The sequence below is a fragment of the Pseudophryne corroboree genome, chromosome 3 (genome assembly GCF_028390025.1).
Source record: "Pseudophryne corroboree isolate aPseCor3 chromosome 3, aPseCor3.hap2, whole genome shotgun sequence".
Classification (NCBI taxonomy): domain Eukaryota; kingdom Metazoa; phylum Chordata; class Amphibia; order Anura; family Myobatrachidae; genus Pseudophryne; species Pseudophryne corroboree.
In genome coordinates this window covers 467,858,252-467,871,011 of record NC_086446.1, presented here as the reverse complement: position 1 = coordinate 467,871,011, position 12,760 = coordinate 467,858,252, and the positions used below count along the sequence as shown (strand labels likewise).

Below are 12,760 nucleotides of genomic sequence, written 5' to 3'. Positions count from 1 at the left end.
CTTGCACATTCTGTGGCAGGCTTGCCACAGCAAAAAATATGTAAATGCCCATTCCACAAGGAAGGTGGGCTCATCTTGGGCGGCTGCCCGAGGGGTCTCGGCATTACAACTCTGCCGAGCAGCTACGTGGTCGGGGGAGAACACGTTTGTAAAATTTTACAAATTTGATACCCTGGCAAAAGAGGACCTGGAGTTCTCTCATTCGGTGCTGCAGAGTCATCCGCACTCTCCCGCCCGTTTGGGAGCTTTGGTATAATCCCCATGGTCCTTTCAGGAACCCCAGCATCCACTAGGACGATAGAGAAAATAAGAATTTACTTACCGATAATTCTATTTCTCGGAGTCCGTAGTGGATGCTGGGCGCCCATCCCAAGTGCGGATTATTCTGCAATACTTGTACATAGTTATTGTTACAAAAATCGGGTTATTGTTGTAGGAAGCCGTCTTTCAGAGGCTCCCTTTGTTATCATACTGTTAACTGGGTTTAGATCACAAGTTGTACGGTGTGATTGGTGTGGCTGGTATGAGTCTTACCCGGGATTCAAAATCCTCCCTTATTGTGTACGCTCGTCCGGGCACAGTACCTAACTGGAGTCTGGAGGAGGGTCATAGGGGGAGGAGCCAGTGCACACCACCTGATCTGGAAAAGCTTTACTTTTTGTGCCCTGTCTCCTGCGGAGCCGCTATTCCCCATGGTCCTTTCAGGAACCCCAGCATCCACTACGGACTCCGAGAAATAGAATTATCGGTAAGTAAATTCTTATTATTACACAGTTGTTATTATTAGTTATAGTTGTATAGATGCAGCGATATGATGTTATTAGAGGGAGGAAGCATGTGGGGAGGCTGACGGGTGCAGGGCCATAGAGGAGGTGAGGCAGGACTCTGCACTATTTTGGCCTGTAGAGTTTCCTTTGTATGTCTTTTTCTTCCTGGATGTTGTAATCCAGAAGCTTCCTACCTGTACTGGTGCAATATAACAACTACTGTAAGTGAGAATTTATTTATTAATATTTATCTTTATAAGCGCCAGAATATTCAGTCTTTTTCAGTTGGGTACAAAACAAAACGGGGTACCAGACAAACAAAGAGTAATACCCCTTTAACACTGTTAAAAATAAGTTACCCAGGTTATTGCACGTGAATGCACAGTAACCTGGGGTTTTTTTTTTTTTTAACAGTGTGAAAGGGACCAGGGACAATAACCCAGGTTAAGCACCCCGGTATTTCACAGTTTCACAGTTGGTAAAACAATGGTGGTCATTCCGAGTTGCTCGATCGGTAATTTTCTTCGCATCGCAGCGATTTTCCGCTAACTGCGCATGCGCAATGTTCGCACTGCGACTGCGCCAAGTAAATTTGCTATGCAGTTAGGTATTTTACTCACGGCATTACGAGGTTTTTTCTTCGTTCTGGTGATCGTAATGTGATTGACAGGAAGTGGGTGTTTCTGGGCGGAAACTGGCCGTTTTATGGGAGTGTTTGAAAAAACGCTACCGTTTCTGGGAAAAACGGAGGAGCGTCTGGGCGAACGCTGGGTGTGTTTGCGACGTCAAACCATGGCACTATACATAGTTATGGTCTAACAATATGGTCACACCTTATACTTACTCATCTTACGCTCCTTGTCTGTAGTCTGGTGGGTTTTCTTATACAAATTCCTGATGCTTTGCAGCTCCTCTTCCATTTGCCGACGCAGGGTGGAGACCTGAGAATGTTTATCATGTTGCTGCTCCAGTCCCATCTGTAGACGAGCCAATTCTTGCTGTATGCCATAAAGGATCACACCAAGATCCTCACGTTCACTTTTATTTTTCTTCATAGATGTGCTCTGCAAAGATAATAGTACATTTTAGAACTCTACATGTATTTTGATTTAACTATGATACGTTTGACAATTCATCTTCGACCTACAAAAGAAAAAAAGAAAAGTAGGAAGTCTAGTATCTAACATCACAACCCCTGCAAGTGTATTTTATTTTACTTCTGGACAACAGGCCGAATACAGGCCTAATACAAGGTTGGTTGCAAAAAAAATTTTTTCCTCTAATGGGCAAAACCATGTACACTGCAGGGGGGGCAGATATAACATGTGCAGAGAGAGTTAGATTTGGGTGGGTTATTTTGTTTCAGTGCAGGGTAAGTACCGGCTGCTTTATTTTTACACCGCAATTAAGATTTGTTCGAACAAACCCCACCCACATCTAACTCTCTCTGCACATGTTACATCTGCCCCCCCCTGCAGTGCACACGGTTTTGCCCATTAGAGGAAAATGTTTTTTTGCAATCACTTTGAATTGGGTCCAATACGTGCATAATTCATATATACTATGTGGGATAGAGGCTGGAAAACTACAACCTTATTTAGCGTCAAATAGTTATAAGTGAATGCTCCAAGCCAAGAAAACAGGGTGTACATATACAAAGTCAGCACAGTGCACAAGCAGGAGAAGTACAATCAGACACAAGAACCAATTATGCACCAATGTTTCCTTGTAGAAATGAGAAAAGCAGCACAGTACAGTATTCGTCTCCATATATGGAAAAAAGGGCTAGTAAGAGCAATATGTAACAGTGCCTGTGGTAATGGGAGAAAGCAATATAAATAAGGAAGATGTAAAAGAGAAGGAATGTCTGTATAATTAATGAAAGCATGTTTAAATGTATCGTAATGCCGGGTCACACCCGGAATTTGGAAACCGTTCATTCTCAGTTGCGACCCGGCATTGGACCTTTCACACTGGCTTCCCAACCTGGCAATATGCTGGGTCGGGTTGCCATTGGGGGCGGGGACCGAGGCGGCATCGGGGGTGGGTGCGGAGGCGACGCTGGGAGATGAGATCATCTCCACGCCGCCTCTGCCTATACTGTGAATGGGTCCCAGGTCGCATCGATCCAGCAACCTGTTCACACTGCACCTGACCCGGGAATAACCCTTCTTTATTCCCAGGTTGAAATACTTGGTCAGGAGACCCAGAAATTCTGGAATGACCCCTTTGACACCGCACAGCAACCCGCTTTGACTTGTCAATATACTGGGTTGATTCCGGGTTATTTGTGCGGAGTGAAAGGGGTATCAATAAGTAATTGTTCTAATCCATAGGTTCTCAAACTTGGTCCTCAAGCCCCTAAACAGTTAACATTTTCCAGGTCTCCTCACAGAATCACAAGTGAAATAATTAGCTCCACCTATGGAAGTCTTAAAATGTGTCAGTGAGTAATGAATACACCTGTGCACCTGCTGGTGACCTGAAAAATGTGATCTGTTTGGGGTTACAGGTCCCCAACTCAGAAACACACGTCTGGCAGACGCCAATGCTAACAATGCTAACAACATCACCTTCTTCCAGGTGAGAAATTTTAACTCCACCCTATGTAAGGGTTCAAACCAGTCCGATTCGAGAAAGGACAACACCACATTGAGGTCCCATGGACCTGTGGAGGTACAAAGGGCGGTTGCAAATGAAGAACTCCCTTTAGGAAAGTTTGTACTTCAGGCAACACAACAAGTTGTTTCTGGAAGAAAATAGAGAGCGCAGAAATCTGAACTTTGATGGAGCCTAACCGTAGGCCCATATCCACGCCCGCTTGCAGGAAAAGTAGAAAACGACCAATTCTAAATTCCCTGGGAGAAACCATTCACACCATGAAACACACTTTTACCAGATATGATGATAATGTTTTGATGTAACCATGTTCCTGGCCTGGACCATGGTGGAAATGACCCGGGATGGAAGACCCTTTCTAGCTAGAATTTCCCTCTCAACTTCCAAACCGTCAAACGCAGCCATTGTAAGTCTGGATAGACGAACGGACCATGCTGAAGATCATTTTGTAGCAGCAGAGACCAGGGATCCTCTAGCGCCATGGTTAGGAGGTCCGAGTACTACGCCCGTCGAGGCCAATCCGGGGCAATTAGAATTGCCTGAACGCTTTCCCTTCTTAGTCTTTTGAAAACTCTTGGGATTAGCGGTAGAGGAGGGAACAGGTAAACAAACTGGTACATCCACGGAGTCGTCAGCGCGTCCACTGCAACAGCCTGTGGATAACTCGTTCTGGAGCAGTAACGGCATAGCTTCTTGCCGAGTCGAGAAGCCATCAGATCTATCTGCGGACAGCCCCACCGGTGAATTAACTGTTGAAACACCTGGGAATGTAGCCCCATTGCCCCGGATGGAGGTCGTGCCTGCTGAGAAAGTCTGCTTCCCAGTTGCCCACTCCTGGAATGAATATAGCGGAGATGGCCCTTGCGTTGGCCGCTTCCCAGAGGAGGATTTTTGGCACCTCTCGCATCGCCGCTCTGCTTCTTGTTCTCCCTTGTCGGTTTATGTATGCAACCGCCGTGGCATTGTCCGACTGAACCTGGATCCCCCGATCGTTCAAGTAGATGAGAAGCCTGCAGAAGGGCATAGTAAATTGCCCTGAGTTCCAGGATGTTTATCGGCAGAACCGATTCCTGTCTCGACCATGTCCTCTGAAACTGGCCCCCTTGGGTCACAGCCCCCCAACCCCGGTGGCTGGCCTCTGTTGTCAGTAGAATCCATGAGTGGATGTTGAAACTCCTGCCCTCTACCAGGTGAGGAATTTGTAGCCACCATAATTGAGAAATCCGGGCTTACGGAGACAAGGTCACTTCCTGATGCATGTGAAGGCGAGACCAGACCATTTGTCCAGCAGATCCAGCTGAAATGTTTGGGCATGAAATCTGCCGTATTGGATTGCCTCGTAAGCAGCCACCATCTTGACCAGTAATCGGGTGCAAAGATTTATGGATACCCTGCGAGGACTGAGCACAAAGCGCACCATAGACTGGATAGTCAAGGCCTTGTCCATCGGGAGAACACCTTTTGAGACACTGTATCGAGTATCATTTCCAGGAACGGGTCGGTTCCAGGTGAGATTTCTGAAAATGTAGGAATCACCCATTATCCATAAGCAGGCGAGTCGTCAGATCGATGATGTGCAGCAGACGTTCCCTGGACATAGCCTTTATCAGGAGATCATCCAAGTAGGGGACTATGGGGGTAATTCAGAGTTGATCGCAGCAGCAAATTTGTTAGCAGTTGGGCAAAACCATGGGGGTAATTCTGAGTTGATCGCAGCAGGAATTTTGTTAGCAGTTGGGCAAAACCATGGGCACTTCAGGGGAGGCAGATATAACATGTGCAGAGAGAGTTAGATTTGGGTGGGTTATTTTGTTTCTGTGCATGGTAAATACTGGCTGCTTTATTTTTACACTGCAATTTAGATTGCAGATTGAACACACCCCACCCAAATCTAACTCTCTCTGCACATGTTATATCTGCCTCCCCTGCAGTGCACATGGTTTTGCCCAACTGCTAACAAATTTGCTGCTGCGATCAACTCTAAATTAGGCCCTATGTTCACTCCCATCATGCGCAGTTGCAGCACCTTTTCCGCCATGACCTCGGTGAAGACCCTCGGAGCCGTGTATAATCCGAAGGGTAAGGCCTGAAACTGGAAATGGTCGTCCAATATGGCGAACCTGAGGTAAGCCTGATGAGGGGGCCACATGGGAATGTGTAGGTAAGCATCCTTGACGTCCAGAGACACCAGGAACTCCCCCTCCTCCAGAGCAGACACCACCGCCCGCAGGGATTACATCTTGAATTTGAATACCCGCAGATACAGGTTCAAGATTTATTATTATTTATTTATTACCAGTTATTTATATAGTGCACACATATTCCTCAGCACTTTACAGAGAAGATTTGGCCATTCACATCAGTCCCTGCCCCAGTGGAGCTTACAATCTATATTCCCTACCACATGTACACGCACACACATTCAGGCTAGGGTTCATTTTTGTTGGGATCCAATTAACCTACCAGTATATTTATGGATTGTGGGAGGAAACCGGGGTACCCAGAGGAAACCCACGCAAGTACGGGGAGAATATACAAACTCCACACAGTTGGGCCATGGTGGGAATCGAACCCATGACCTCAGTACTGTGAGGCAGTAATGCTAACCATTACACCATCCGTACTGCCCTGATGGGGCGCACCGAACCGTCTGGTTTGGGAATGACAAAAAGACTGGAGTAAAAACCCCTGTCTGGCAAAGTTTTTGAATAGCCTCTTGTAAGATAACTTTTGCTGCGGGTAAAACTGGTAAGCCTGACTTTCAAAATCAGCGAGGAGGGAGCCAAGGATCCCGGCAGGACTCCGCCCGCACGTGGGCGAAGTGTTGAAGGCGGGCACATACCTGAAAGTCGCCCTGCTGCTGGGGCCAACTGTCACACAGAAGGCTTAGCGGCAGGGGATCCGGTGGTCTGGTCCAGGGAGACAGCAGGAGCAGGTTTACGGGACTTACCACGAGATCCTCTTGAAGTGGTGGAGGTGCCTCTGAACCTTGCCAAACGAAAGGACTGCAAGGAGGGTCTTGTGTAAGAACGTCTAGGAGGTGGCACAGCCAACAGAAGATAGGAAGACTTACCCGCCATTGCTTGGGAGATCCATTTATTTAATTAGTCTCCAAACAAGGCATCACCTTTTTGTATTCAGCATCTGCTGACCACTGACGTAACCCACAGAGCTCTGCGCTCCGAAACAGCCATAGCAGTAGTGCAGACATTAATCTTACACAACTCCTTAATAGCCTCGCTCATAAAATTTGCAGCATCCTGTATATGTTGCAGCAGAGTAACTACCTCATCCCGGGGCAAAGTGTCTAAACCGTCAATAACGTTATCAGACCACTTAACTATCACCCTGGAAATCCACCCACAAACAATTGTGGGGCGTAGAGCAGCGCCTGCCACCGTATAGATTGCCTTGAGCGTGGTCTCAATCTTAAGGTCATCTGTCTATTTTAGTGATATAGGGGATCTATACGGTGGCAGGCGCTGCTCTACGCCCCAGCCAATCAGCTTCTAACTACCATGTCACAGGCTGGGTTTGAAAAATGACAGTTAGGAGACGATTGGCTGGTACTTTATCTCCGTCCACTTTATCTCCATCCAAGGCTTAGAAAATAGACCCCATAGCCCCTGGCACCGGCAGTACCAATTTCTTAGACAGTCTGGACACAGACGCAGCGACTGACGGGGGTTTTTCCCATGCCTTCCTGTCCTCATCAGGGAAGGGAAATGTAGTTAAAAACCTTTTGAGGAATTTAATTTTCTTTTATCAGGGTTTAACCATACCTCCCTGGCCAGGGAGTTTAACTCTTTAGACACAGGAAAAATTGCTGAGGTCTTTGGTCTAAAGTTAAAATACAACTCCTGATCCGGTATGTGAAGAGCCTCTCTCACAGCAAAGATGAGGGCCTTCCCCCCTGGGGACAGAGAGCTATCCTCATCCATATCATCATTATTCTGATCAGAATCAGAAATCTGCCGCCAAAACTGCACCAAGGACCCGCTAACCGGGGCCCCTCTGTAACACTCACCACACCTGACGATCTTCGGTATCTGTTAGAGGGTGGCGGCTAGCTGCTGGAATGAGCTCAGTTTCCTGTCAACTGGGATTACAAACCATTAACCCTCAGGAGGTTAGTTCGGTGTTCCCCTCTAAGTCCCACGAAGCAGGTAGTCTGGTTGCCAACCAGAGCTAGCTGAAAATAATAAACTAAAATAAAAAGGAAGAAAAATCTCTGGATCTCCAGAGAAGTGCACCCGGCTCCTTGGGCACCTTTTTCTAAACAGAGTCTGGTAGGAGGGGCATTGAGGGGAGGAGCCAGCACACATACACACACACACACACACACACCAGGGCCATAACTAGGAACTAGGGCAGTGCGGACGGTGCGTTGCACACAGCGCAGTTGATCTGTGGGCGCAACCGTCCGCCTTACCCCGAGATCACCTAAATGTTTTTGCGCCGCCGAGTATTATCCGCCTGCTGCAATGTATAACAGTAACAGTGTACCCGGCTCCTTCTCTCCCAGGAGCACTGTTACTGATATACAGTACAGCAGGCAGCGCTGCCTGTCCTGTGTGGACTCCGCCTCCACTGCCATAGTTCCCAGCCGGGGGAGGAGGCAGAGCCAAAGGAAGGGAGTGCAGACTAGCTCCTGAGAAGACGCGGCCGCGATGACCCCGGATCCCGGCCATTGGGATCAGAATGTGGAGAAAGAGATGCTGCTCTCCCGAGTCCCGCGAGCCACACACCTATCTCGGATGTCCTCTGCTCCCCACCCATAGCGCTGCTGAGGATAGAGAAGCTCTTCTCAGGCCAGTACCGTGACATCGGGGACATTGTGTCAGACTGCAGGGCGGTGCTGGAGGGATGCTACCATTCGCCCACTGCTCTTAGTGCTGCCCCAGAGCAAACGTAATTATAACTCACTCTTTCCCTTTCTCTCCTTTTCTCTCTCTCACCCTCCTTCCCTTTGTAAAAGCCTGCCATAACGTGTGTGGACTCTGCCTAGTGTAATGTGTAAAAAGAGGTACTCTGCCTGCCGTAATGTGTAAAAAACGAGTTTTATGGTAAGAACTTACCTTTGTTGAAACTCTTTCTGCGAGGTACACTGGGCTCCACAAGTCTGGACAATGGGGTGTAGAGTAGGATCTTGATCTAAGGCACCAACAGACTCAAAGCTTTGACTGTTCCCAGAATGCACAGCGCCGCATCCTATATCACCCCACCTCCCAGCACAGGAGCTCAGTTTTTAGTTAACCAGCCCAATGCAGTAGCAGGAAAAGAGACAACAACGGTTAGTAGCCACATACACCACACTCTCACGACAAGAGAAGTCTAATGCCATACCCAAAGAAGCTAAGTGCGTCAGGGTAAGCGCCTTGTGGAGCCCAGTGTACCTCGCAGAAAGAGTTTTAACAAAGGTAAGTTCTTACCATAAAACTGCTGCGGGGTACACTGGGCTCCACAAGTCTGGACAATGGGGATGTCCTAAAGCAGTTCCTTATGGGAGGGGACGCACTGTAGCGGGCACAAGAACCCGGTGTCCAAAGGAAGCATCCTGGGAAGCGGCAGTATCGAAGGCATAGAACGGTATGAACGTGTTCACGGAAGACCACGTAGCCGCCTTGCACAATTGTTCAAGGGTCGCCCAAGAAGGTCCAACAGACCGAGTAGAATGGGCCTTAATGTGAACAGGAACAGAGAGACCAGCCTTCACATAAGCATGTGCAATCACCATTCTAATCCATCTGGCCAGGGTCTGCTTGTGAGCAGGCCAGCCACGTTTGTAAAATCCAAACAAAACAAACAGAGAATCAGATTTTCGAATAGAAGCAGTTCTCGTCACATAGATATGGAGAGCCCGTACCACATCCAAAGACCGCTCTTTGGGAGACAAATCAGGAGAGACAAAGGTCGGAACCACAATCTCCTGATTAAGGTGGAACGAAGAAACCACCTTAGGTAAATATCCGGGACGAGTCCTAAGAACCACCCGGTCACGGTGAAAAATCAGATATTGGGAACTACAAGACAAGGCACCCAGATCCGATACTCTTCTAGCAGAGGCAATAGCCAGCAAGAACACCACCTTAAAGGAAAGCCACTTAAGGTCAGCTGAACCCAGGGGTTCAAATGGAGGTTCCTGCAACGCCTTCAAAACCACCGACAAGTCCCAAGGAGCCACAGGCGGGACACAGGGAGGTTGGATACGCAACACACCCTTAGTGAAAGTATGAACATCAGGCAAAGTCGCAATTTTTCTCTGAAACCACACCGACAAGGCAGAAATATGAACCTTGAGGGAGGCCAGACGCAGGCCTAAGTCCAGGCCCTGCTGAAGAAAAGCCAAAAGCTTGGCTGTACTAAACTTGGAAGCGTCATAATTGTTAGATGCGCACCAAACAAAGTATGAATGCCAGACCCTATGGTAAATCCGAGCAGAGGCTTGTTTCCAGGCCCGCAACATAGTTTTAATGACCTCTTCAGAAAAACCCTTAGCCCTCAAGACGGAAGCTTCAAGAGCCACGCCGTCAAAGACAGCCGGGCTAGGACCTGGTAGACACAGGGGCCCTGAACGAGGAGGTCTGGGCATTGTGGAAGTAGAATTGGACGCTCTGACGACAGGCCCTGCAGGTCTGAGAACCAGTGCCGTCTGGGCCACGCAGGAGCTATGAGAAGCAGATTTCCTTCTTCTTGCTTGAACTTCCGAATTACCCTGGGCAGGAGTGACACCGGAGGGAACACGTACGGCAGCCGAAACCTCCACGGCACCGCCAGCTCATCCACAAATGCTGCTTGAGGATCCCTTGTCCTTGCTCCGAAGACCGGAACCTTGTGTTGTGTCGAGACGCCATCAGATCCACATCTGGAAGACCCCACCTTTCCACGAGAAGTTGAAACACTTCTGGATGGAGGCCCCACTCGCCGGCATGCATGTCCTGACGACTGAGAAAGTCTGCTACCCAATTCAGGACTCCCAGAATGAATATTGCCGATAGATGGCGTTCTGCCCAACGTAGAATCCGTGAGGCTTCCTTCATTGCCAAACGGCTTTGAGTGCCGCCTTGATGATTTATGTAAGCCACTGTGGTGGCGTTGTCGGACTGTACTTGAACAGGACGGTTCTGAATTAAATGCTGGGCCAGGTTCAATGCATTGAAGACCGCCCGCAACTCCAGAATGTTGATCGAGAGGAGAGATTCCTCCTTGGTCCACCGACCCTGCAAGGAGTGCTGCTCCAGCACCACGCCCCAACCTCTTAGACTGGCATCAACAGGACCCAGTTGGATATCCAGAAGGGACGGCCCCTGCACATGGCCGGATTAACAATGGGGCGGATGGAGCTGCAGCTCCAAGCCCCCCATTGAAAATAGGCCCACAGACCTCCCTGCAGTGCAGGTAGTAGCCAGTGCTGACAGGAAAAAAAACATTTCCTGTCAGCACATACAGCAGATCCCTCACCTCCGGCTGCACATTCATCCCCACCCCAAACTGGGTAACCTGTGCCCTGACCTCTTCGTGTTGCAAGGGGGCGGGGCTTCGGACGGGCACGGGGGCGGAGCCTCGGAAATAGCTCCGAGACAGCAGCCTCCTGTCAAGACCCTTCCCCTCTTGCATGAGGCATGTTATTGTTGGGAAGCTGCAGCAGGAAAGGTAAGCTGCAGCAAAAGCATTTATGTTTTGATGTGCGAGGGGGCGGGGCTTCGGACGGGCATGGGGGCGGAGCCTCGGAGATAGCTCTGAGGCTCCGCCCTCGTGTCCGTCCGAAGCCCCGCTCCCTTGTCCATCAAAACATAAATGCTTTTGCTGCAGCTTACCTTTCCTGCTGCAGCTTCCCAACAATAACATGCCTCATGCAAGAGGGGAAGGGTCTTGACAGGAGGCTGCTGTCTTCTAGGAGAGCTGGGTCCCTGGATGTCAGAGCTGAGAGGGCATGCAAAACCATGCGAGTAGCAGCCCACACCAGACCCTGAGGTCTCCTATGTAAGTGGTGTCTATGTCAGTAAGTTTTGAGGGGTGTGTGTGTGTGTCACTGAGTAAGTAGTGTCCGTCAGTAAGTAGTGTCAGTAGGTTTTGCGTTGTGTATGTGTCAGTAAGTAGTGTCAGTAAGTTTTGTATTGTGTCTGTGTCAGTAAGTTTTGCATTGTGTGTGTGTGTGTGTGTGTGTGTGTGTCAGTAAGTAGTGTCTGTCAGTAAGTGGTGTCTGTGTAAGTTTTGTGTTGTGCCGTGTGTGTCAGTATGTTTTGCGTTGTGTGTGTGTGTCAGTCAGTCCTGCAAGTGTGGCGGTACGCTCCGGTACGGCGTACCATTAAGAATGTGTCCGCCAGTATGCCATACCCCCGCCACACTGTAAAACACCACCACCAAGCTCTTAGATCTTGCTCGGAGGCGCCGCCAGCACCTTCTTCCTTTTCCAGGAAAAGGACTGCTGCGAGCATGAAAGTGATGTCATCACCCTCCCGCACCTGGCAGACTGGCAGAGAAAAAGTGACGGTGGGGTGCCGGGTCAGCGGTGTGTGGGTGGTATTCAGTATACCGTTGGGATCCCGGCGCACAGTATACCGGCGCCGGAATCCCGACAACCGGCATACCAACACCTTTTCTCCCTCTTGGGGGTCCACGACCCCCCTGGAGGGAGGATAGCGTGGCGCTTACGCACGCCACCGTGCCCGCAGCATGGCGAGCGCAGCGAGCCCTCAAGGGGCTCATTTGCGCTCGCCCTGCTGTCGGGAAGCCGGCGGTCGGGATCCCGGCGCCGGTATGCTGGCCGCCGGGGACCCGGCCGCCGGCAACTCTTACTACACCCCGGTGAGTAACTATAATGGTCGGGACCCCTCCTCACAAGTACAATGAGGCGACACTCCCCAGTTTTGCTGGTGCAGTAAGATTTATTGATCCAGAATCTTACTTAATAAATCTTACTGCACCAGCAAGACTCGGGAGTGCTGCCTCATTGTACTCTGTCCACAGCTTGAAAAACCGAAGGAGGGAACTGGAGCAAATATTCACATTATAACAGGATGAGTGCTGGGTACACATCTTATATATAATATTTTTTATTCTATAACCAGTGTCACATCCTGCTGTCCTTGTCTCTGTAGTCCGCAGGGACAGGCGGTGTCTGTGCCATGGATTCACATAATATATAACCACTCAACCTAGTGTCACATGGTCACATCCCTTAATGGCATGTGACCACGCCCACGGCGCGCAGGCACAGTACCACTGAGAAAAAAATTCTGTGTGCAGCACTGGTGTCAGTAAGAAGTGTCTGTCAGTAAGTAGTGTTTGTGTCAGTACATTTTGCATGGTGTCTGTGTCAGTAAGTTTTGTGTTGTGTTTGTGTGTCAGTAAGTAGTATTTTTGTCAGTATG

The 12,760-nt window shown here is 49.2% G+C and overlaps 1 protein-coding gene across 2 annotated transcripts in view; it reads right to left on the bottom strand.

Annotated features, from left to right (window-relative positions):
- CCDC40 (coiled-coil domain 40 molecular ruler complex subunit) overlaps nt 1-12,760 on the bottom strand; it is a 130,608-nt gene that overhangs the window by 50,555 nt on the left and 67,293 nt on the right. For both annotated transcript variants that reach the window (XM_063960745.1, XM_063960746.1), the window contains exon 6: nt 1,612-1,831. In XM_063960745.1, the coding sequence (XP_063816815.1) occupies nt 1,612-1,831 (220 nt within the window). The remainder of the gene's footprint in view (nt 1-1,611; nt 1,832-12,760) is intronic.